Raw genomic sequence first — 25,823 nt, forward strand, 5'->3', positions numbered from 1 at the left:
TTAGGTCCCAATAGGGTTACCTGCACAACTGGATGGCCTCCTGCGAGTGCCTTCACTGCCCCTCTGCTGCCCTCGGTCTCGTAGTGGGCGCGGTGGTGAGACTTGGGCTGCACGTCAATCTGAAGGCTGTAGGGGCCGGAGCTGGATGGCAGCTGCCAGTCAAGAGCGGGCAAAGACGGGCTGGAACACAGAGAGGATGGCTGAGAACATGCTGGACACAGAAAGGGCCATGTGGACACTCTGATACCTTCTCGGGAACATCACAGAGAGGAATTTCTGTGATGTTTCTGTGATGTTTCTGTAAAGGCTTACACTTTACTTACAACTTTGTCTTATCAAAGTGAATGTATGAACTCTGAGGCCTCAGAACATGCATCTTAGTGATTATGACAACTGATTATTTTGTCAGATTAATCAATAAACGTTCTTACATTGTCATCATCACACATTATTATACTCTAATACCAAAAAAAATGTAATTATCACTTTGAAGGATAAATATGCCAATATAAATGTATAGATTGGATGCTGGGCAGCTAAATGTATATGTTTCCTCCCTACCTAATATATGTCTTTGGCTTTGACCATGAGTAGGTGTGCTGGGGTACGTCCAGGAAGCCTCCGCTGTAGCCCTCCTTCTTGAAGGGCATGTGAGAGGGGGAGCCGTAGTCGCTCGTGCTGTACTCTCCTGACACCAGCTCATCTCCCCTCGGTTCCACCTTCATGCTGAGGGACGGACAGGGGTCCAGGCCAGTCCTGCGGGTCTTCAGCGGGAGGCTCTCCCCGAGGTCGCTTGCCCCGTCCGTGGAGAGGGCGTTGATGGCCGCCACGATGGCCGAGTTGGTGTACTGGTTGGTGTTGCTCAGCCACGTCTCTTCGGCCACGCTGAGGCGCGGGGAGGTGTGGGGGGAAGGGTTGGGCGACTGGTTGGGGGAGTATGGGTACTTGTAGGCCCCCCCACCGCCACCCCCACCACCAACAACCCCACCTCCTCCTCCTCCACCACCACCACCACCGCCGCCAAAGCTGTACTTCCGCTTGCTGCCACAGGGGGAGCTAGGCTGTGGGGAGGAGGCCGGACGGGAGGTGCCCCAGGCGTCGTCGCCGAGGCTGGAGGTGCGGGGCGAGCCGGAGGGCGAGGGCTGGGGCGACGCAGCCAGCGTACAGGAGTGCATCGACGACGAGCCGCCCCCCTTCGGGGAGACGCAGGGCGACTGCCAGGGCGAGTTCTGCGGCGACATGTCGTAGGTGCACGACAGGCCCGACTCGTATGACGACGCCTCCGAGTGGCAGCTCCGCGACGACACGCTGCTTGCCGGGCTCAGGCAGCTTGGGTCGCGGTAGCCGTCGGCGTTGGGGAGCGTCAGCGTTGCCACGGAGATGATCCGGTTGCCCGCCGGCGTGCCACCGCCACTTCCGCCTTCCTCCTCTTCCTCAGAGAACTGGCTATAAGGCGTTATCTCGATCCGCGGGCTCTCCAGTGCCGGGGTGCTATTGGGACGCATACCGGCGGATGTGTAGAACCCCAGGGACACTTTGTCCTCCTGATGCCCGTAGCTGGACGGAGGTGTGATGGCCACAGACAGAACTGGACCACCTTGAGGACTGTGGTACTGTGGGGACAGGTACGGGTTGCTGACCGGGAGCGATAGGCTGCCACTGGCAGGGTAGCCGTATGCGTCTGGGGAAGAGAGAGAGAGAGAGAGATGCATCTCTTGGGAGGTCACCACCACCACCACCACTTACATCAATCAGGAGAGTCTAAGCTGAAATCATACCACTAGCATACCAGACAACCCACATCAGTTCCACTGTAACACAAGACGCACGTGACTGAACTCATGCTGAGCTTTCCAAACCCATTCTTGGTTAGCGCTGACGCGCGCACACACACACACACACACACACACACACATGCACACCAACACACATTTACACACTTCTCCTCAAGACATTGGACCTAGCCCACCCCCTCTGGAGAAACACTAATCTCAGTTCCACCTAAAACTGAGCTTGTGCTGATAAACTAAACCTCCAGTCCCAAGGTGAGATGGGCCAAAAATAACTGAGGTAAAAATACTCGCCCCTCCAACCACAAAAGAAGACAACGGGCCATGGAGCCAACTGGATTCTACGGCAACAAGCACTTGCAAACACACTCTCATTAGCAGACTGTTAACAGAGGCTGTGCTTGATGACACTGCTGCAAGAGTTGTTGCTTGGGACATCAGGGTAAAAGACTGTCCTGTCCTGTCCTGAGAGCAAGAAGCACTTCTCATCTGATTGTAATGGCTAATGACTGTTTGGATTTGGAGTGCATTGTAAAACCATGGGACAGTTTCTTTTTAAAAGCAATGCTACAAGTTGTTTTTTATGCATAGTTAAAAGGCATTTTTACAAACCCAAATAGACCTTGTCCATAAACATTTCACCACAATGAGCCATATAACTCCACTATTATTCTGTTTTTTTTCTGTAGTAAATTTCTTTTGACTCTGACAACCATGGACTTTATTCTCAGAACCATAAGGGCCTCTGTAATTGATTAGGCCTTTAAAATGTGAGAATTCATAGGGACTTTATGGGGTGGGGTCCCTTCATTACAACTGTAAGCAAATGCTAAGCTTACAATCCACAATGACTATTCTGACAAGCTAACTCTACAGCACCATGCAATTCTGTCCTCCAGATGAGTTCTTACAAATAAAAGCACAGATGGTCACAGCGCACTGTACTGTATATTGCTTGTGTCAACTGTTTAAAACTTGTGACCGTGACGCTCAATCTGCTCTGGTTTCTGAATGAGAACCCCGCCTACCTCTCATTTTAGGATAAACTATTGGCAAAGAGCTCTAGGGGGTTATGGTCTACAGTAGCCTAAAGTAGGACTGGTCCACGTCAGAAGCGGCAACTCTAAGAATCTCTACTGCACAAGTACTATTATCACATGCGTTTTTATAATTTCAAACACCAAAGTCTAAACGGCAGGTTATATGACATAACATAACGGTTACCTTCTTCGGCAGATTTCATATTGACGAGCTGGTTATGGATGCACCTTTGAGATTCCCCGTCCAGTCTGAGAAACGCTCTCCAAAACTCACGCCAATGTATCCTGACACGATATTATCCTACATCCGTATGATGACAGCGACCCAGAAATGTCGACAGACGGCTTTCACTCTGAATTCAGTATAAAAAAGTATAATGCAATCCCAGTAAGTTATGGTGATACTCGTGGTAAAAAAAAGATAAATCTTCTATGGGCGTCCTAAATAGGTTAACCGAAAGTAGCAAACTGTGTTTTTTGTTTTGTTTTTTTCTTTCTAAAAATTATTGTTTTATTTTTGGGCTCACAGTCGCTCCGGGTCTGAATGACGCACTGCTGGAGCAGAGAGAAGTCTCCTGGTCTTTTAAAGTCGGGAAACACCTCCGAGAGACCGTGCCGCCCCAGCGCGCAATGACGTTGGAGCGCGTCTGACCAGCAGACGGAGAGAAATTGCTGTTGAGGGAATCCAGATGTAGATGCAGTAGTTGGGGAGCTGGCAGAACAGCGAAGGAGAAGGGCAGCCTGGGTCTAAACTTATTTCAGTGGAGGTTGGCCATTATTTGACGAAGAAAACGTGTGTCCTTAAGACAGGCGAACGAGTAGTCTCAAAACTGCGAGTGTGTCATCCATTCTAATAAAATCCACTGGCAACTGTTGCACTGGCACGAGCCTTGAAAAGCCTATCTATTATAAAACACTGGGCTACAATATAGAAGCTTAAGCCAATACTAATAACCTGTTTAAACCTTAAGAATAGTTTCCAAACACTTACGGACACAGGCTGTGTGTTTGTAACTTCACCTTGTCTATCTGAGGTCTAATAACCCGCATTCTTCAGTTTCCTCCCACATAATGATCTGGGTAGCACAGAAAAGCCACAGCAGTGCCAGGAACCCTTTCTCCAATACTGAGGATTCCATGCCTGCCATTACACCTGGCAGTGACGACGTTCCCGTAATGCTATCTGCTCGTTTCATTACAGACCCACCTCCAGCCCCTCCTCACTCGCGAGTTTTGACCTCATGGAAATCTCTCACCCGCAGGCGAAAGGCCGAGCTGGGAACGGGGAGGTGCCCTAGCTGCCGTTATGTGAAACCGAGCCCGCGTGTCCCGTTGTACTTTCTCTCTTCTCTCTCCTTGACTACCAGCGGACATGCGTTAATAGTTGCCAGTTGGTGACTGACGTGTGTCCATCTCGGCTGTCTATTTTATTTCCTGGTTGCTAATTTAGTTTTGAGACCCGGAGACAGACTTGGCTGGTTCCACCAAACTCACAAAATGGGTTGAGAGGACAGACAGGCTGGCTACAGAGAGTAATGAAATATCTGGGGGGTGTTGCCCTAAAGACTGGTGTTAAGTCCACAGAAAATGTTTTGATGTGATAAGGTTATTATCCAACAGGATGAGTAAAACGTCAGCCAATCTGAAGAGTGTTGGTCAATAGAAAAATATTTTGCACAGTGCAATGGTAAATTCAGAGGCAGGGAACTGCTAATTATTGTATTTTGAGTGTGTTTAGTTATATCATACCAGCAGAATCTTTACAAGGGAAATTACTTATGTCCGAATACATAGTGGACTTCAGGCTGCACTTATTGGGATAGTATTATTGCACGTTCAGCAGTCCTCCTGGTGACCCAAACCATCCATATGCCTTAAGAGAACGTGTTGATGCATAATAGTGATTTAAGCCTACTCCCAGACATGTTTCTTTTTTATGACCAAGCTGGAAGTGTATTAAAATGCCCGTGGAGGGATCTATCTCAGCATGGTGAGAAACAGCCCAGTGAAAGTGCTTATGTTTTGTATAGGGCTTCTGTACAGCAGACTCATTCACTATGGGCAGTAAATCAGACACATTCTCTCTAACACACAATCTCTCGCTCTCTCTCTCTCTCACACACACTCTCTCGCTCACACACACAGACCGAGAGAGTCAGAGAATATATCATGTGAGACAAATAACTCCCCAAAATGCCCTTCCAGTATTATGATGTTAATGAATGTCTGCAACCAAAAATATATCCAGCAACTTTGGAGTATGAACCCAACTTTGCCTGCCACATTGAAATAGTCACACGATTAATACTGATGACTCCCAGGGGTCCAGACATCACCTGGAGCACTCACAATGCTACACTGCAGGTGCAAAGCAATACATGTAAAATCTTGCTGTCACATGGTCTGTTGCAGACCATGTGACAGCAAGATTTTACATGTATTGCTTTGCATGGACATAGAGGGTGGGGTGGGGCGGGCCTACAAGCAATTATAATGTGAACTGCCAAATAATCTGCACTCCTTCAAAAATGTATGTGACTGCCCCAATTATTTTGAAATAAAACACATTGAGTAATCAGACAAATGTCCAAATTCAAAATAGGATGACCATTTTTATTTTTTGTAAAAATACTTTTACAGGTGTAAGTGTGCCAGCGGTTAAAGAGGTGGAGGGGTCATCTGGCAATGGAAGTTTCCAGGTTTGAGTGGAGCCTCTAGTGACTTACTGTGCAAGGCACTGTAACTTCTCATGAGCTTACTGGGTTTCTAGACATTTCTATTGTGTATAGTAATGGAAGACTTCAATTACAGAATTGTGAGCGTTCAAAGGAATAAAACATTGATTATAGGCCGTGCCTTTGCCTTTAAGTGTGTGAAATGAAATAAAACAAAAAAAAAAACTTCTGGAATGAATGTTTGTAGCCAATCTAGTAGCCTACGCATGCTGTGCGCGTTACCCCCAAAAGCTGCCTCTCTCTTTTCCACAACACACACAAAGTATTAGTTGCTCCATCTGTGTGTGCGTGGGTGGCTGGATGGATTGAGGCACAAGTCAGGGGGGTCTCTTATGTCATGTAGCTGGAAAGCTCTTTCGCCACCCCCCCCCCCCCCATCCCACCCAACTGTTGGGTTTGTGGGTTAGCCTCTCTGGTATGACGCAGGTCGGAAGGCCGCTGTGCTGAGAGTGGAAAAGACCTTGGCTCGCTTTTCTTTCCGAGGCCCTGCACCCCAAACCCCGGCCTGCTACTCCGCTTTAGGATCAACCGGAAAGAAAGGAAAAAAAAAAAATCACGGTAGCAAATGCTTTAACATTTCCGGAATATGTTTAAAAAAAAAGGGTGCGGGGGAAGGGCAGAGCAGAAAAGGTTGATCTGAATGGTGAATGCCATCTTTTGTTATTGGAATTATTTTTGTCTGATTACATCAAACAAATCTGTTGTCTGTCAGGCGGAGTGCATAGCCGATCACATTTTCAGTTAAGAACGCACTGTGTATAACTCACAGGAGCTAATACATCATAAATGGACTATGAACAGAGATTGAAATAAAACATGTTTACATGTTTGTATTTCAAACCAAATGTCCCAGGCCAATGCCCAGTAACATGTGCACACACGAGTACATGAACACACACATACACCAAGCCTTTCTTTGGGGAACAGTCATACGTCGCTAAACACCCCCCTCACACATGTATATTCATGCACACTTGAACGCACGAACACGTGCGCGTCCGACAAACACAGACACAAACACCTCTCCACAGCACATGGACTTCCTGTCTCTCACATCAATGTACTCCTTTTACAGTGGCACACCGAGGGAATAAGCCACTCTTGTTTCCTGTTGTGTATGACTGTTGCCAGGCGACGGGGGCACGGAGCCAGCATGGGCAGGGATTTGAGGATAGAGGGGTGGGGTGGAGCGAGCGCTGCGCTGGCAAATGAGAGAGAGAGAGTGAAGTAAGGGAAGGGTCTCGGGAGAGAGAGAATGGGGAGTCATGTCTAGCCCTTGGTACACTTGGCAATTTTTATTTAAGCAACTTAAATGGGCAGCCCTCCTTAAGAGTGAGGGAGGGAGGAAAGGCAATGTTAATGGGGGTAAAGTTGACGTGAGATACAATGCGGAGGTTTGGAAATGTGCTTGTGTATTTGAAGAATATCTGCCATATTCACAAGAGACCAGGAACAGCATAGTAGATCTTGCCATAATAAAATAAATCAGGCAAAAAGAGTTTACCTTTGTTCTTCTTGACCCAGTATTCATGGTGTTAGTGGTGCACTCTCTACTATGTTGAGATGGCTGACTAGTCCAGCTGTTGGATGTCCCACTCCACAACTCATTTTGTTTCCTCGCCATCATCTCACACTCAGTCAGGGATTTCTTCAGTAATAACCTGTGAACACAGGACTTCCCTGCCCAGTTCTCTAGGCCTAATCAATTCAGCTCATTTGACTTTCACAAGGCCAAAAACAATACAAAAGGTAATGCTTTAATAGTGTTTGATGTTATCAAAGTCAAGTTCTGCCTCATTAGTGAGAGAAAGTGAAATAGAACATTATGTCCAATATTCCAATATATGGTTTAATGTTAGTTAATGCTAGTTAGAGCAGCTGATGGATCTTTAGGTGAAGTCATGCTGTCTCTCCCTTGATGCGCATCATTGTAAATAAACTCTGTTCCTGATTTTTCATACTATTGGTCTGACTGGGTCTCTATTAAATCTATGGTATCAAAATTACCATCATTAGTTATCCAGACAGCTGTGACTGTATGAAACCAAAAAAGGTTGCAAGACTATAGTGTGGAGTTTGTTGTATAAACTCTTGTTTTGTTGCCGTCATGCATTACTGCCAGCTATAATGCAATTTCTCTCCGATCATAAACTGTCATACTAAACATTAAATCAAGTACAAGGCATAGAAGATCATCCATGAGAAAACTGGCATTGATCATTGGTAATTGTTGGTAGTTGATTAACAGATGTGAGGTGAACTCCTCTCCCCCCCCCCCCCCCCAAAAGTATGTTTGAGTTTAATTATACCTGAGATTCCATGTGGAGAGATTCTACTGGGAGGGTGGTCAGCCAATTGGTCAGAAAGGCCCTTGCTGTAAATAGCCATCCACAGAGAAGGGAATTCCACTCGTTGTCGCCTGGAAGATGAGATGAAAGGGTGTTTTTTTCTTCTTCTGTTCACTGGCATTTTATGGCCATCGGACCATCACATTCAGTGCGGGGGTGCCCCCACCATATAAACATTTCCTGTTTGTGCACACAGAGTGTGTGTTTTTTTTTTTTTTTTTTTAAATTGATAACAGATTTTTTTCCATAATCTGCATGCATTTCACAACAGACACACAGTAGAAATCACCATGTAATAAATCTCTATATTCATTTTTGAGAAAAGGAGACAATTCAACTACTGGGAGACACTATAAAACCAAGCAGTGGAGTACCTGTGTCCTACTTGCAGAACTGACCATATTTTAAGTTGCTTTCTGTACTTGAATACTGAAATAGAAAATACATTAACTGAAATATAAGAAACTGGAAGAGTACAGTGTGAACTGTGTGTTGCTTTGACTTACTGCGTTTGCATGCCTCAAGTCTCCACCTAGTGGTCAAATAGTGAATCTAAGGGAAGATAGAGAATAAATTGTCTCTATAGATCTCTCCTGCGCAATAGGAGAAAAGAGCACAAATTAAATGTCTTAAAATGGCGCAGCAAAAAATAACCTCCACTTTGGGTGCTATATCAAGTTATTGCTCTTTTATTAATCATATATTAATAAACATGGACAGAAATGTTTTTAAAAAAGCAGTAGACATGGAATGCGAGCTCACATAAAAAAATAATTAAAAAAACAAATGATCTTGCACAGAATCATAGTTGCCATATGAAGCTGAACACTCCCAGGGTAAACATCTGTTTTGCTCCAGCAGATTGTGTGTGATTGATTGAATCATTCAGTGATGTGAAAATGACAAAAAATAAATCAAAACATTGTTGACATGTCATAAATGCATATCTACTGTGCTTCCATTTGAAAATCAGAGCAATCAGCCTTAGTGCAACTGAAATGTGACTGAAATGAATGGCACCTCTACATAAAACACACACACATTCACATGCACACATACATACACAAAAAACACATAATCAACCCATACAAATAAGAGTCAACTATTTTTTACGTTCATTTTGTCACATAAATACACTCTCACAAACAGTAGCATAGACAGACAAGGGTGTGAATGATAAAACTCATCCTAACAAAATACTGATGTCTGCATACTGTTCCCAGCCTGGCAGACTTACATTATGTGGTTCTGTTAGCAACCAAAGATGACTACAGTTGAAATAAGCTAGAAATACGATGTAACACCAGTGGCAATGTTTTGAGGATAAACCATTTTATGTTGAGCCAAGGCATGACATTTGCCTCATCCATCCAACTTGAAATGATGTGATTTCGTTGATGATTGTTTTGAAATTAAACCGCTACAAAGCAGAAGGCTAAACACTGATCGAAAAAAAGAGGCGCATGTCATTGCTGTACTTATATGTCCGTTAAATCACATTCATAAAAATTGCCAAGGGGTCAAGAAGTCATTGTCTGAGGGGAATGACTGAAGTAAAAAAGTAGTGATGCGTCACGGCAAAACTATACAGCATGTCTTCTTTTCTAGTATACTAACTACACAAGATCTGTTGAGCAGTAGGAAAACCAATGGAAATCCAAGGCAGAAATAACATTGTTCTCGGAACAAATAAAACGTGAAAAAAAAAAAAAAAAAAATCAAACGACTGCTCCTGGTGGCTTGCAGAGTACTTGGGAGGTCGGAAAAGTATCAGCTGGTGTGCAGGGCTGCAAAGCTGACCAGTTAGCGAGCAGAGGACACTGCTAGGAGAACAAAAATATTTCTTCAGCTATATCCTGTCCTAAAGAGACTCCAGGTGTTCGACGCTTCGCTCTCCCGCTAAAGCTGGTAGGGGGAACAAAGCTTGAAGTTCTTTGTTAGAGCCAGCACAGGGCAAGAGTTAAGTCTGCATACTGCCATAGTTTTCCAGGTAATAGAAAAAGCGTCAGGTAGATCAAAACTTACACCAAAACTCAGACACATGGCAAAACAGATTCAAGTTGCACATACAAAAAAAGGAAAAAAATATTGGAGTGTCCATGACTAATAGTGAAGGAGGACAAATTTAGCAGGTAGGCATTCCAATGAACAAAGGCCATCGACATCACACTTCACATTGTCTTTCAGCTGTCTTTTCTTTTTCTTTATGTCTCTCTCCATCTCTGCCGCAAGTGCTTCAGTCTTTCAGTCTTTTCAAGTTTATCAAATTATGATGTCCACTCTTCTTTTTGCCACCATAAATATCATTCCCCATGTTCTGTATCAGTACAGTGTATATATGTACGTATGTGCCATAACAAATGTCTGGTCTTGTGCTTAAGAGGAGGCACTCTCATGAAGACAGCTTGGAGTAGCTGGGGGGAGAGAACTTCCTCTTGAGATACTTGACGATGTACAGGGGCAGACAGCTCACCACCGTGATGGCCGACACTTTCCACAGGAAGGCCTTGGTAGTGATGAAGCCCAAGTCTGAGGAGAGAGAGAGAGATAGAGATAGAGAGATATTCATAGAGATGCACAGAGAAATGGTTAGATAATGAAGATGAGGAAGATTAAACATACAATGGTCAGTGCAACAACGAAATATCTCAAGTACATTGCTAATGGCTGCGGAGAAAGAGACCCGTAGTAATGATTTAGGGGACTTAAACCATCACCCACCCATTGATTTTCCGCCATTATATCACTCGTTAGTAACGACTAAATAAAGACTACATATCCTATCATTGCTGAAGGATTACAATATTCTAAAACTGATGATACTGATTATACTTCTATTGCTTAAATGAGTTGGTACTTGGTAATTAGGGGCTGAGGCATTGGACTGGTAACAGGTAAAATCTGTGGTCACTTTGCATACAGATGCAACATGCTAATATACTACATTGGTAAGGTTGAGTTTTCATTGATAGCGACCATACCACAAGTTCAGAGCACTTATTATACAGACCTTATAAGATCAGTTTCAATATACACTGAAGATATACATTGAAAGGTGGACCATATAGAGCAGAAGATATCAAAGTGGAGAATGATGAATAGTCTGACATTGGATAAAGAAATTTAGACCCTTCAGTCCATCTCTTTGAGTGGTTAAGGTGTTTAGGATGATACTGATGTTGGTTCATTGGCTGACCTGTCGGGGTGACTGTTGACAAGGTGAGTACGTGCAGTTCTCACCTTTTTATAACACTAAGGGAAAAACACCAAAGGTAGTACATGGTGTGATACGACACCAGATGGACAGTACTGGTATTGGTCTTTCCAAAATAAAAAAAATCACAATACATCACACTATCACACACAGCAGAGTCCACACAATGCTTTGAGGAATGGGTCACGACGGCATTCTCGAAAGGTGGAAGAAGAGTTTCTTGGGGGCATGTAGACATGCACTCAGATGGAATGTTTCCTGGAGAATGAGCAATCTTGACACAATGGGTTAGTCAGGATGGACTGAGGACAGAAACATGATCTGAGATCAGTATCTCTGCCCTCTGGATGTGCGAGGAAAGGGTGCAACGAGAGGGTGCACTGATCGTGGGTTCAAGGAGAGAGACTGGCATGGGTCACACTGGAGTTGGAGATCTGCTCATAGAGATGCGGCAGGAGTTTGAGAGGAGCAGACCGATGGATGAAGGAGAGAGAGAGGAGGAGGAGAGAAAGGAGGAGGAGTGACAACCCTCGCCCAAAGTGGCAAACCTACCCAGAAACGCTCCGAGAGACACTCTGCCTATGCCTGTCCCAAAAAGAGAGAGAGAGAGAGAGAGGACAAGAGAGAGAGAGAGGGCAAGAGAGAGTGTGTGGAGGGGTAGTGTATGTAACCGAAGAAGTAATGTGAGAGAGAGAGATAGAGAGAGAGAGAGAGAGGTCAGACAAAGGCAAAATCAACAGAGTGAAAAAGTGAGTGAGAGTGAGAGCAAGAGAGCAAACAAAGGAGGGAGAAATGAAACGAAAAACCAAAACAAAGCGATGGCACAGGCCAGAGGAGGAGGAGGAGGAGGAGTGGAGTAAAAGCAGGAAAAGAGAAGCAGAAAGAGAAAAGCAAGCCGTTGTGAGTACAGAGCACAGCTACGCAGAGATTTGAGGCATCCTCAGAAACTTGGCATAGTGTACACAGCAGAACCACATGTATGGATCTGCTCAACATGTATGAGGGAGCAATACTACCAAAGGAGAATACACTCCCTTTGCTAATCATGAATAACGTCCTTACATCAAGCTTCTCCTAACTTAACTAACCCTGGGAAGATTACCACTACAATAAAATGTACTGTGCACCCTATTTTTATCTTCCTCCACGGAGGTCGAGGTGGTTGAGGTGCGGTGCCCTTACCGAAGTACTCGTTGAGGAAGGCGAGCGAGGCCAGGTAGCAGCCCAGGCTGAAGAACTCGGCCACCACCATGAGCCAGTGCCACGTGCGCACGGTGAGCGCCACCATCAGCAGCTCGGTCAGCACCAGCGCTGTGAACGAGATGGCCACCACATGCACAAACTCCGACTCGAACAGCAGCAGCGCCCCGTACATTAGGATGCCCCCTGGAGAAGAGGAGCACAAAAGGTCAGGGTCAGGGGTCAACCAGTGTGGTGGTACCTCCGGGTATCTCTCAGTGACCATTGCTCGGGAATGCACTGGATAAAGCATAAACTGCATGGTAGTATCTATTGTTGTCGTAGTTACTGCCACCTAAGGTCTCCTCTGCAGCTCGGTCCCCTAAGGTCTCCTAGCCCTCCCCTCTCATTTTGTAAGTCACTTGGGTTAAAAGTATCTACTACATTAATAAATGTAAACATCAACCATGCTGGGATGAATCACAGACTTAAGGGTGCTTTCTTTGAAAACTATAGATCTGGTAATAATCTAGAGCAGACCAGAGTGACGTGATCTAGTGTCCTGACAGTATTGCTTATATCAGATGTTCTGCTCTGCTCCCGATGCCTCTCTGCACACCATATCCCATTTGGATGGAATTCATCACACTATACTGTTGATTGGCCAAGCACGGCCTATTTAGCTGCTTAAAAGCCACTAACCTTACTAAAGTGTGCTTAGACCAGGCATAAGTAGAAGAGGTGCAAGCCAGGTGGGTTCTAGGACCCTTGGTTTACACCATATCTAGAAAAACTTCTGCTCAATGCCCTAACCTCGTCATGATTTATAATATCACCACATTGTATAATGGTTTGGAGTGAGGTGGACAGAGGGTGCGGTTGCTTTGTCTGGTAAAACATATGGACGCGTGGCACACACCTGTGTGAAAGGCAGTTCCTGCTGCTTTGCCTATGTTGCCTCTGGACAGTGAGAAACACAAATGTAGTGGCCACAGGTACCTCGGTCCACCTGGGTCAGTGCTTTTTGTAATAATTGAAATATTTCAATAAATCTGTAGTGTGTTGCCTAAAACAGACTTGTAAAAATGTGTATTGCTATTAAAACTTCATGGCCATTGAAAATATGTGGTATGAGAAAATGAGTGGCAGTGAAATAAAAAATCAGAATATAGATATACCATCAACACTTCATTGAAACAGTGAGCTTTCTCATTAATGGCTTCAAAACAGACAGGCTGTCTCTATGTTTCCATAGGAAGTATTCCTCACCTTGGTACACACTTATCAACACCCAAATAAGGAATGTCTTGAAAGACAAGGAGCGACCCTGTTGGTCAGAGAAAGTAAAAATATTAGTAAAAATATCCCCAAAACAAATAACCAAACAGACAGACAGTACATAAGGAACTTAAATCATGAGGTTAGTGATTTAAAAGTATAGAAAAAACATTCTATATGTGACTTTGAAAGATGGCCTTAGCTGAACTACGGAGAACTCTTAACAGGCTCTAGTCTGCTCTCGTCTCCAAAAGAATGACCAGATGGTCACTTGGCCGACCTTGGTGAGGTCCTTGTAGAGCTCTGGGTAGAGCAGAGCCATCTCCGGCTTCACGTCCTGGTCCAGCACCAGGGAGAACACTGGGAACATGGTGTAGATGGTGGCATAGCTGCAGAGCACAGGAGACACATGGGAGAGAAGAGAGGAGAGGAGAGGGACTTCAGCACAGATGGGAAAGACCCTAACATGGTTCCTCAGGTTTCATTGCTGTAACTAAATACAGAGAGTTTCTAATGAGGAGACACAGCACTCAAAATATCCTCCATAGAAATGCATGGGGTTAGTTTGTAACCAATATGACAGTTGTCTACACATCACACCCCTTCCGCGGCAAAATGTTGACATGTGAATACATTGAGGCAATCATGTGCTGTGTTGTAAATACATTGAGCCAATAATGTGGTGTGTTGTGAAGACATCGTGCCAATCATGTGCTCATGGAGCAAGATTGGTGTTGTGAAGCCTTGCGCAAGCGCATTTCTGCCGAAATAGATGCCCGATAAGTGTCCAAAAAGGGTTGCAATATGGCCGGCATTGGGCGCCGAGTGGAGGGACTTGCCTAAAAGGACTTTGCTAAATAGCATCCATACTAAAAAAAGAGCAACGCAAAGAATATTTAATGCTACATACCCCACCATGAGGAATCCTTGGTATAAGGGCACAGAGGCGAAGTAGAAAATTGAAGAAAACACTGCCTGCATATATAGAAAAAACAAAACAGAGTTAAAAACATGCCCATATATATATATATATATATATATATATATATATATATATGTGTACCATTTCATCCATAAGAGCAACATTGACTTTTTAGCATGGAGACAAAGTTCTTCTTCAGAGTGAATGTGGTCCCCTGACCTGCATGGTGGAGATGATCATGCCGCGGTGCATGACGAACTGGCCCAGAGCGGCCGATCGCTTGTAGCTGTTCCGCCCGTGGACCATGAGCAGCCGGCCGATGTGTTTGAACTGCGTGATGGAGAAGTCGGCGGCCAGAGACGCCTGTTTTCCCTCCTGCGGCCAGCCAGAGAAAATATGGAGCGGGGTTTTCAGACAACAATACAGTAGAGTTGAGGAGTTAGTTACTAGCCAAAACCAGCAGGTTTCTGCTGTGCTCATGCAGCAGAGGTTATTTTAGGAGTCACGATTGAGGGAAAGAGCTGCAGATGTTGGTATTGATTTTTAGGAAATGTGAGCTCAGGCATAGTTATGGTAGAAAATCTGCTGGTGTGCATAAAGGGCTGTTAAATTATGGAGAGGATATGTTACCTTCCCCTCAATACCGATGCCACAGTCTGCTGCCTGGATCATACTGACATCGTTTCCGCCATCACCTTTAAGAGAAACAGGAAATTATAAAAGAACATCAGTGGTGAATTGGCATGTCTGACAATACATTTCAACAAATTATCTCTCATGAGAGGGGAATGGCAGAGTTTCAGAATTATCTTCAACTTGCACTGCCACCCTGTGGACACATCTCTGTTACTGCAACTCCAATGCTCTGATGAAAAGTATGCGAGAGGCCACTAATTTCAACATAATGCCCACCTTAATAGCATGCCACCAGGTATAATTTCCTCTTCTCACCACATCAGACCCAGGCTTCAGCTGAACTTAATAATAAAACCTGAGTGGAGAGCCCTCCAGACTGACAGAAAGTGCGGCTCACTGTTAAAGGAACACCCTTCACCCATTTAGCTATAGGCTATGGTCTGACCCACTACATATGTTAAGTTAGGCTAATGGTGTCAGACTGGGTTATTGCACGCATAAAGAAAACAGAAGGATATATATCCTCTTTTCTAATTCTGGGGTAGACAGCAAATAAACAAATTTCCTGAAAAGTTGGCGTGTTCCTATAAGATCACGGACGTGTCGTTATGGTAATGTGGTAATGTTATGAGATGCTATGGTAATAATGTGGTAATGTTATGGGATGCTATGGTAATAATGTGGTAATGTTATGAGATGCTATGTTAATAATGTGATAATGTTATGAGGTGCTATGGTAATAATGTGGTAACGTTATGAGATGCTATGGTAATAATGTGATAATGTTATGAGATGCTGTGGTAATGTTATGAGATGCTTTGGTAATAATGTGATAATGTTATGAGATGCTGTGGTAATGTTATGAGATGCTATGGTAATAATGTGGTAATGTTATGAGATGCTATGGTAATAATGTGGTAATGTTATGAGATGCTATGGTAATGGGGTGTGGAGTGCCATCATGTCCAGACACCAGGCTGAGAGCAAGTTTGGCTAGCAGAGTGAGTTGTGTTAAAGCCGCTGATGTGATGCTGTGATGGTGTGGTATGGCTGACCTATGGCACAGGTGCGGTTGTTGGTGTGCTGCTGGAGCAGCCGGACGATCTGGGCCTTCTGGGTGGGCGAGCAGCGGCAGCACACCACCGCCGGGCACTGGCACGCCAGCTCCACGAACTCGTGCTCGTAGTAGCGCAGGCACACCTGAGGAGAGGACACACAAGCACATGATCCAGTCTTAGTCTCAAGACTCAGAAGACCTGTGTGCTTGGGCACAGACACAGAAACACACAGACACGAACACGAACATGAACACACACACACACACACACACACACGCTGCACCCACCTCCAGTGAGTCTCCTGAGATAACCAGGGCACAGTCATGTTTCCGCCTGAAGGCGTTGAGCTCCAGGTGAGCTTCACTCCTGTTGGACACCTATGACAAGAGTCATAACATATGTGCCTTCATGAATTGGTCCAACTGAAAGACTTTACAGTTCCGGTTATTTGTAGTTGTGCAAATAATTCTGCACTACAGAACAGAAGGTTCTGAACCCTGACCTGGATCAAGAGGGAACTGCAAACTTTTTTTAAGTGCTAAAATAAGGCCTGCTCTTGTACCGGTCTGAAGACGTGAATGTCCTGACTCCTAGACACCAGGTGAGAGCTCTTGGCGATGCATGTGGCCGTCTCCAGCTTGTCTCCAGTCAGCATCCAGATCTGGACAAAAAGGAACAAGAGCAAGTGAGCCTCTGGGACTCTCTGATCAGACAACAGAGCTTTTAAACTGTGTACATGTCAAGTTTGTGTATATTACTTTATCACCGGTTTTACGTAGATGACTTGGTGATAATGACAGCTCAAGCTGATGATTATAGTTATGGTTGTTAACAGAGTAACAGCTTAGGCGGGGTTTAAAGAGACTTCTTTTTAGTAGCTCCAGCTGTGAGTGAATGTGTCCACACATGTGTCCAGCTGAGTAGCTGTGTGTTATATGATGTGTGCCTGTGTGTGTGTGTGTTTTCCCCAACCTTGATGCCAGCGTTCCTTAGCAGCTCGAGCGTGGGCCTGACGTCGGCCTGCAGCTGGTCCTCCACGCCGGTCAGACAGAGCAGCTCCAACTCCCGCTCCAGGCTCTCCACCACCGCCCCCACCTTCAGTGCGCGGTCGTGCAGGCTCAGCTTGGCCTGGGTGTAGCGGTTCTGCAGGGAGGGACGGACGGATAGAAGGAGAGAGAGAGAGAGGGAGGAAGGGAAAAGAAAGAGAGAAGGGGATAATGGACAAAGAGAGGAATATAGATTAATTGCAAAACAGCCAATAAATACATTAATTTAAATATGATTACATTATAGACAATGTACCGTTTATGTACAGTTACTGTAGGAGTAAGATGTGCATGCACATGAAGTGTAAGAGTGAGAAAGAAGACAAAAACAAAGAAGATGTTTGAGCTTTGAAGGAGAGTGAAAGCCGAAAGCATGTCCTACACTGTGTAAAGTATTCCATAATGCTTATGGTCACATACTGTACTGTACCTCAAAGTCCTGATACTGCTCCTCTGACAGAGATTTCTTGGCAACCACAAGAGTACGAAGCCCCTCTCTGGCCATATTCCCACACTGCAACAGAATAAACGGGAGGATTTAAAGATGAATGTGGAGATTGATGAATAAATGTATCAAATAGAGTAAGAGTAGAAGAGAAGCCAAGGACATGTACTCAGGCAATACAGACATTGACATACCCACCCACACACCCCCACAAAAAACAAAAAAATTGGCCAGCATGCCATACATGCATGATGTTAATTAACAATGAGCCTCCCCAACCCTTATGGAAACACATCAGATCAATGAACAAATATCTAGCCTAGGGGCGCGTGTGTGTGTGTGTGTGTGTGTGTGTATGTGTGTCAGTGGTCATGCGTGGGGCAGGGCGTTTATTTCTGATATGAAAATCTGGCAAGCTCCCGCTGGCCGCTTGATTACTTATTGACATGTGGCCAGTCGTCAAGACAACGGACGACATCATTAACACCACATCGGAGAATTATGACATTCCAAACCGCCCGCACACAGGAAGTCCACATGAAGTGGGTCACTCATTAATTAATATACTGTCCCCCTCCAGTCCTGCGCTGTCCGATAGTGTCGATACAATTATGAACATCTGAATCAGATTTGGTTTGGGTGGCCTGTCGCTTCGCTCATTATCGCTGCAGTGAATTTGTCCTTGATGAGGAAGAGGTTATCTTCAGCTGTCATATTGGATATACAGAGAGGGCGGTGACTAGAAATCTATAACTGTAAATATCAAAGTATCAAAAAGTTGTCACTAAAAAATATGGACCCTAAAATCTACAAGCTGATGGAAGGACATGCACAAACGGGCTACTATTAGCGTCCCCTAGAGTTTACCTCTTCTTCCAACCAATCGTTGTACTGCACAATGCTTGCCATGGCAACATCGGCCCCCTTCATGTAGAAAGTGATTTCACCCGTTGCCTCTTCCTACACATGAGAACAACATAAAATGAAAATAACTGAAAAATAAACAGCACAATAGATGATAGATCACTCTGTCTCTCACCACCACCAACATTTCTAATCAAACATTATTTTGCTACCACAACATGTAAACATATCGTTATTTTACATAAACTGATATTTGCCGTTTTCTGACCCATATCCTGTACACACTGCTGCATGATATTGTAAATATTGATGTTTTCATGTTTTGTGCCAATACATAGAAACACAATGAATCACACATGTAAACACATTGGGACAAAACACTCAAAGGCAAATGATACACAGGCAAACTTGCTTGCGCCAACACACACAAATATACACACACACAAACAAACAAACAAACAAATAAAACAGACACACACACATGGACACACACACGCACACACACAGTATGCGTAAACACAGACCCTGACGATGATGCCCATGCGCTTGCTCTCGGAGGTGAAGGGGAAGATCTGCAGGATGAAGTAGGTGAGGATCTGCCCCGAGGGTGTCTTCAGCTGCAGGGAGGTCAGGTCGCGGTTCACCAGCGTCAGGCCCACACTCTCTGTCCAGCGCACCAGGGCCACCTAACACAACAGAACACACAGCAAAGCCCCATTATTCTCTGCAGTAATTACAAATCCTTTTATATGTCCCTATGTTAGTAGTATTGGGGGAAAAAAAAAAAAAACATTGTAAAAATGTCACTCCCATGGTAACTATGGGAAACATCAGAATAGTCAAGTAAAACACTGTTGGACACAAAGGGGAGATACATTCAGATCAAATTACTGTCATAATCATGACCCATTCTGAAAAGAAATCTACAGAAACATTTAAAAAAAAAAAAAAAAAAAAATCCTTAATTTATCCTCCTATCTGAAGAGTGGAAGTAGAGAAGGAGCTCACTGGCAACCATGGCGAGGAGATTAAGTCCCACATTACGTACTTTTTCAGTCTTTTTATGATCTGCAAAATGAAATTGCAGGGTCAGCAGAAAATGCAGACGAAGCCTTCAAGCAGGACATAAGAGCTCTACAGGGTCTTGGCCGAGTTTCAAGCGCCTGTCCGGAGACAGCGCAGGGGAAGCCTTCGCCTTCTCTCTCCTCTCCACTCCGAGAGGCACAGGGGCCACACACTCAAGCTGACTTATTGTGTGGACCACACTATGAGCTTTTCCGCAGGGAACGCGAACATGTGGTGTTAGGAATCCATGCAGCATTTTATTAACATTACCAAACGGATTTACACATAATAAATCCAGTGAGGAGTAATGGCCAGTTTTCTTAGGGGATTTAGAATTTAATAGCTTTATATTAAAAGTGACATAAAGCTGACATTCCATACTATGAAGCCGTTCCTAGCTATATAAAAACCAGACTAGCAAAACATCCAAAAAAATTGTACCGTGAAGCTCAGTCTAATATTCTTCAAGGTATACTGCTAGTGCTTGGTTTATAACTCTGAGTAAAAAAGACTGACAGTTTTCCTACAACAGCAGACAAATTCTTTCCTTGTTCTTTTCTCTCTTCCCTCCATATTCTCCACGGGGTTCTTCATCCCAACGGGACAGTTCTAGTACTCTATCCGGTTCCCCGCAGGTTCTCTCTCCATCTGCCCTTTGAGGGAGAGCTTTATAGTTCTGACCTACAAATTGCCACTTCCTGAACTTTGACCCCCCCCCCGAGGGTGATTTACAGTCCGTGACCGCAGCAGCAGCTCCAGCTCCACACAGCTGATCTGGGATTTGCACTTCTGTCCCTCTGTACGCAGCCTCAACCACAGACATTGCCCCCCAGAGCAGCGGTTCGAGTCACGAGCTCCCTTGCCCCTCTGAACTTTGACGAAGGCTGTCTGCCGAATCGTCAGTCAATAAATAGTTTAAAGAGAAAAGAGTATATTGAATACTCTTCAATAGTTTATGGTTTATGGATTATTATACCAGCTCTTTTGTTATCATTAGAGTTTATTTGATAGGGACAGATACAGTATGCATAGACAAACTGAAAACAGCTATCTGATGCCAGTATCATGGTGTTGTTTATAGCTAATGCTAATTTACAACACTGGTCCGTGTCCCCAACACCCTTTGTTTGGGTGAGCGTACTCCATGTTCTTTTTTCACCCTAGCTCCTCTGGTCATGAGTACCACTGGACTGGGCTGCATGGCGCAGATGAAGACACACACTGGTTACATGACAGGCCCTGTAAAGACGTCACTTCCAACAACTGCACGCCATGCCTTCGACTTCCAGTTACCAGTAACATCTTTTACCATGCTGGCGTCAGCTTTGACAGGGATGGTCAGTGACTCACAAAGCTTCAAGCACGCATACTCACTGTACCTTCTTTTATGAGGCCGACAGCTGGGATTTATAAAAAATGTCCGTCATCTCAACGGCACAGCGGATGTGGCTGCTGCTGCTGGTTGCGCATAATGACCCAGAGTAAGGAATGACCAAACACAATGTCATGATGTTCTTGGCATGACATTATGAGTTCAGTGAAAATTATAACGCTATTGACTTCAAGTTCAGGGTTAGCTGGATTCCACTGCTGTATGCAAAAACTGTCTGAAGCTCAGATGGTTATCATTGATTAATTGTTCAAAAAAAATTGATTGGGAATGATTATCAATGACCTATCCAGAACAACAGAAGGGGAGGGAGCATGGGGGGTTAAGCAGGCTGTCTCTGACATTAGCTAATGTACATAATGTCCTTCAACATCACTGTACAAATGAAGAATTGATCTATCCATACAGCAGAAGTAATCAGAATGACCAATCAAGGAGATAAAAGACGCTATAAAAATATCAATTCTAAATTTAACTGATGTCCCAATTCTTCAGTAACTCATTTTGATTAGATTTGATGAGAGTATTTATAATCATATTTTCCTTTTATAGAGACATTATTTTGTTTTGGCATTTCTATATTTCAATAGAAGTTTAAAAACAGCCAACCAGTATGACAGCAAGGCATGCTGTCCATTATTTAGAACAGGAAAACTTGTAATCTAGATGTCAGAACTGCTCTCTTAATAATGCGGATAGGTCTTTTTCATCTCTGAATTTGTTACTCTCTCCCCTTTGGTTCTGGTATTTATTACCATCCAGATTGGGAAAATGCTGCACCCCCCCCTCTCCCAGCCAAGCAGTGACACCACAGAGAACTATTCTGAAGAAACTATTTTCAAGAAACTACAGATTAAAAATGCAGACTCGTTGCCTTTCCATTCTTCTATTAATAATGAATGTTAACTTTTATTTGCTTGATGATTGTTTTGGACACAACCCAATAACAAATTGCAAAGAAGCTGTTTTCGCTTTTTTAATATCATGCACCTCAACATACAACTAAAGGTGTCTTTAAAAGTTAAAATAACTAGAAACTAACTGTGTGTGTGTGTGTGTGTGTGTGTGTGTGTGTGTGTGTGTGTGTGTGTGTGTGTGTGTGTGCGTGTAGAGGGCTGCCATGGTCTCTCACCTCGTCTGGGCTGGAGGCCTGGTAGGTGCGGTTGTCGTCGCTGTAGTCCTGGTCAGCCTCGGCGGCCTCTGCCTCGCCGTTGGCGCCATTGGCACGGGACTCGTAGACAGGCGTTACGTTGTGGCACAGTGCGATGGCCTTCACGGCCTCGTGGATGCGGCTGCTCACGCTCTTGCGGACCTTGGGCGCTGCCGGCTGCTGGACCTTGTTGCGGGGCGGCGTGGCTCCTGGAGCGGACGTGGTGCTGGTGCCGCTGCCTCCACCACCTGCTCCACCGCTGCCGTCACCGCTGGACTTCTGGAGACGGAACAAGACCACAGGCAGAGGTCAGAGAGAGGCTACACAATTAACAAACACACGCACACGCACACTAACAGAGAGGATGTGAAAATCTGTCAGAGTATAATTAGGATAGTTCGGATATAGTAAAAGACAATACTGAGAAGGAACACCTGGTCTAAGGACACTACTCCATCTTGGTTGACATGGCGGAACTTTTCAGCCAATACTTAATATAACTCAATACTGGCACCTTAACTATGAAACACTTGGATGAAATCTGTCACTGTCACATTTTACTGTCTGTGCTGTATATTGATTATGATGCATCTAGGAAATCATCAGAAGAGGATATCTCCTTCTTGTTCTGACCATAACAAATACACTCAATATCTAGATCTCCTCATGTGTTTATATACTTTAGGCACAAAGCCACAGTGCATGTTAAACGCAAACCAATAAATAAACAAACAAACAAACAAACAAACAAACAAAAACAAACAAACAAACAAACAAACAGCCCCAGCTGGCATTCAAAGCATATAAATACACAATTAGCATGAAATGAAAAACAAACACATTCATGAGGCCCATATTGCTTTTGTGATGGCATTTCGTTTATCTTTGTTGTAGTATATCTTTGTTGCTAGTAAGCCACAGGTCAAAAGGTCGCTTCCTGCTGGGAACACATCTGCTGAAACAATGAGAGCCTTCACTGCGGTGCGAAGCACTCAGGAAGAAGGCTCTGCTGTATGCCTCCATGTTTTGCATCCTTGACTTCCAAACACACACACACACACACACACACACACACACACACACACACACACACACACACAGGGGTGCGGTTTCCTGTAAACACTAATTATGGCCTTTCAAAGGCATAACCATCATATCACAGCCCTTTCCCTAGGAGAGGTGGAGAGGAGGATAGCAGGTTCCATTCCCTTTACCACTCCCTGCAGCTTCTCCCTGGGTGTCACTTTGACCTGCTCTCTTCTTCCAAGCTAAGCAGAGCGGTTTTGGGTGAGAAGGAATAGCAGTTTGTTTTGACATGAAGGCTGTGTGTGTGTGTGTGTGTGTGTGTGTGTGCGCGTGCGTGTGTATGATGTATTGAACCCTATATGACACGAGACATCTGTTGTGCCAAATACACTGCACGACAAGCCTGAACTTCACACAAAAGATGGCCCTCTTTGTTTATGCCTCACAAAGCACACATATTAAAGTAATTGTGGTTCTTTTCAAGAAGTGACATGCCATAGCACACTGACCATTACACCAACATGATCATCGATAATAGTTAGCAACAAACATTTGCTATGAAAGAAAGGCATATTAAAAATGAATAGCTAAACATACCACTTTGTCATTTGTCATTGACAAACAATTCATCCAGGGCAGTCGGCTGTGGACTAAAATATTGGCCCGTTTTATGAGTATGATCAGTCACCTCTGCTTTGTTATTTGCCTTCATCGTCGAATTCTCTTCTCTCTACCCCCCCCCCTGCCTTTTCAACAGTTTGACCTGAGTGTATCACTAAATCTGTGATCCACGGCTCTGTTCAAACCGAACTAAGCTTACTCATTTCTCCAAACAACACGGTGCTTATTGATGCACACATAATTCAATTTCACACAGATCTAATCACATATGTCCCTTGTCACTGAAAATAAAGAGAGGCAAAAAAAAAAAAAAAGCCCTGCAGTCCTATACACTCGGAGGTTATGATGGATTTTGTGAGGTAGTGGTTTCTTTGTTTTGTGCTTTCCGTGACATAGGACCTTGTACAACAGTAGAAATGAAAACAATAAAAGAATCAATGCACTTCTTACCAAGCTGTGCTAAGGGAATTAGCAGTTGTTTGCACACAGGCAGCTATGGACATTAACCTCGAAAAGATATCCTATTTGTTGATTTGGTAAGTAAGACATTAATATTTCTATGAATGTGGTTAACTAGGAAAATATGATTGTATAGAAAGCTTATAAGAAGTGTCTGTTTGATAAAGATCACCTGAAGGACTAAAGTTCACCAGCAGAGCTTACCTGTGCGTAAGCCTGAGCGATGTGGTTTTGGATTTCGTCCATTGTGTCTGTCCCATAAGACACAGTGCCCAGGTGCAGCCGTTTAAAGATCATCTCATTCTGAGTCAACGTGCCTATGAGAGGATCAAGCAAGAGCCCAGGTTACACTGGAATTCATGTGCATTGGCCACATTTATTATGAACTAAAAGAATGAGGATTTAAAATAAATATACAGAATAGCTATTTAAGTTCATCTTAAGTATATTTTGAAACTACTAAAAGTAAAATATTGCTAAATACAGTTATTTTTTTTAAAAATGATCACCGCAGTATTACACCACATATGGTCATAAAAATGTATCATAGCAATTATTCAAATGAATCACTGTGATCAGGAATGTACAGGTCTACAGGGTTGCATTTCATACATCAGAGTGGCAGGTGCTCTCCTACCTGTTTTGTCTGTGAGCAGGTAGACGAGGCGGCCGAGCTCCTCTGGGATGGTGCTGGTTCTCACCACTGTTCCCGGGATGTTCTCATCCTTCATTATCATCCAGCCATATGCAGACTTCCCCATGTCCAGGTTCACCCGCAGACTGGGCCATCAAAAACAGACAACCAGCGGGTAGGTCAGGAGACACACGTTGAACAGCCCGGGAAAAAATAGTTTGATTTAGATGTTGTTTGCAGTCAATAAATAATTGATTACAACTATTACAGATCATATTTTGGGCTTTGGGTTGCACTTGTGCATACAAAAATGCACTATATAAATAAAAGTTACTTACTTACTTACTATATTAATGAAATCACAATAAAATTGAGTTTTACACATATAATCTTTTCACTATAGCTAAGTATTCTACAATTCTAGTATTCTACAATACTAAAGACACTTCTAGGATTTTTGGAAGAATCCTTGCATGCACAAACATCAACATAGACCAAAGCTGGCATCCTTTACCTGATTGGAATGATGTAAGAGAAGAGCACCACAAAACGGAACAGGTTACGGAACCAGGGCCCGAGGAAGCCCTGCAGCGCTACCATGACAACGGAGAGCACCACTTGGGCCAGGAAGAGGGCCTTGGTCAGACGGTTGAGCTCCAGGTCCAGCAGCCCCACCTGAGACGACAGTTATTTCAGTTACTCATTTCTGAGCATCTCTTTAGCACACTTGTCCAGCATGAATACAACACAAATCTCAGAGAAAGAGAGCTAGAACGTGTGCATGGCATAGATTTTGACCAGATAAAATGTACACAGATCACCATTAAGATGGGATGTTAGTGTCAAAATATGTATGATGAGATTTAAGCACTATATACCTCTATCAGTCTTTTTCCACTAACAAACTAATAGCAGGTAAAATG

At 44.1% G+C, this 25,823-nt stretch overlaps 2 protein-coding genes across 6 annotated transcripts in view; both read right to left on the minus strand.

The window, feature by feature from the left end:
* The window catches only part of nfatc1 (nuclear factor of activated T cells 1), a 32,264-nt gene extending 28,294 nt beyond the window's left edge, over positions 1-3,970 (minus strand). For all 3 annotated transcript variants that reach the window (XM_042076178.1, XM_042076177.1, XM_042076179.1), the window contains exons 1-3: positions 3,015-3,970; positions 562-1,681; positions 21-180 (exon numbers count right to left, since the gene is read on the minus strand). In XM_042076178.1, the coding sequence (XP_041932112.1) occupies positions 21-180; positions 562-1,681; positions 3,015-3,033 (1,299 nt within the window). In that variant the 5' untranslated portion in view covers positions 3,034-3,970. The remainder of the gene's footprint in view (positions 1-20; positions 181-561; positions 1,682-3,014) is intronic.
* A 4,618-nt stretch (positions 3,971-8,588) lies between these two features.
* atp9b (ATPase phospholipid transporting 9B) overlaps positions 8,589-25,823 on the minus strand; it is a 30,896-nt gene continuing 13,661 nt past the window's right edge. The window contains exons 12-30 of one of the 3 annotated variants that reach the window (XM_042076169.1): positions 25,415-25,575; positions 24,904-25,046; positions 24,471-24,583; positions 22,143-22,439; positions 19,080-19,241; positions 18,559-18,651; positions 17,677-17,760; positions 17,173-17,343; positions 16,763-16,861; positions 16,488-16,577; positions 16,198-16,342; positions 15,137-15,201; positions 14,726-14,881; positions 14,495-14,559; positions 13,865-13,973; positions 13,576-13,633; positions 12,310-12,513; positions 11,680-11,712; positions 8,589-10,442 (exon numbers count right to left, since the gene is read on the minus strand). In XM_042076169.1, coding sequence (XP_041932103.1) covers positions 10,306-10,442; positions 11,680-11,712; positions 12,310-12,513; positions 13,576-13,633; positions 13,865-13,973; positions 14,495-14,559; positions 14,726-14,881; positions 15,137-15,201; positions 16,198-16,342; positions 16,488-16,577; positions 16,763-16,861; positions 17,173-17,343; positions 17,677-17,760; positions 18,559-18,651; positions 19,080-19,241; positions 22,143-22,439; positions 24,471-24,583; positions 24,904-25,046; positions 25,415-25,575 — 2,385 coding nt within the window. In that variant the 3' untranslated portion in view covers positions 8,589-10,305. Of the gene's footprint in view, positions 11,713-12,309; positions 12,514-13,575; positions 13,634-13,864; positions 13,974-14,494; positions 14,560-14,725; positions 14,882-15,136; positions 15,202-16,197; positions 16,343-16,487; positions 16,578-16,762; positions 16,862-17,172; positions 17,344-17,676; positions 17,761-18,558; positions 18,652-19,079; positions 19,242-22,142; positions 22,440-24,470; positions 24,584-24,903; positions 25,047-25,414; positions 25,576-25,823 lie in introns of all 3 variants that reach the window. The other 2 variants (XM_042076168.1, XM_042076167.1) reach the window with 2 other exon arrangements.

The sequence above is a fragment of the Alosa sapidissima genome, chromosome 21 (assembly GCF_018492685.1).
Source record: "Alosa sapidissima isolate fAloSap1 chromosome 21, fAloSap1.pri, whole genome shotgun sequence".
NCBI classification, from domain to species: domain Eukaryota; kingdom Metazoa; phylum Chordata; class Actinopteri; order Clupeiformes; family Clupeidae; genus Alosa; species Alosa sapidissima.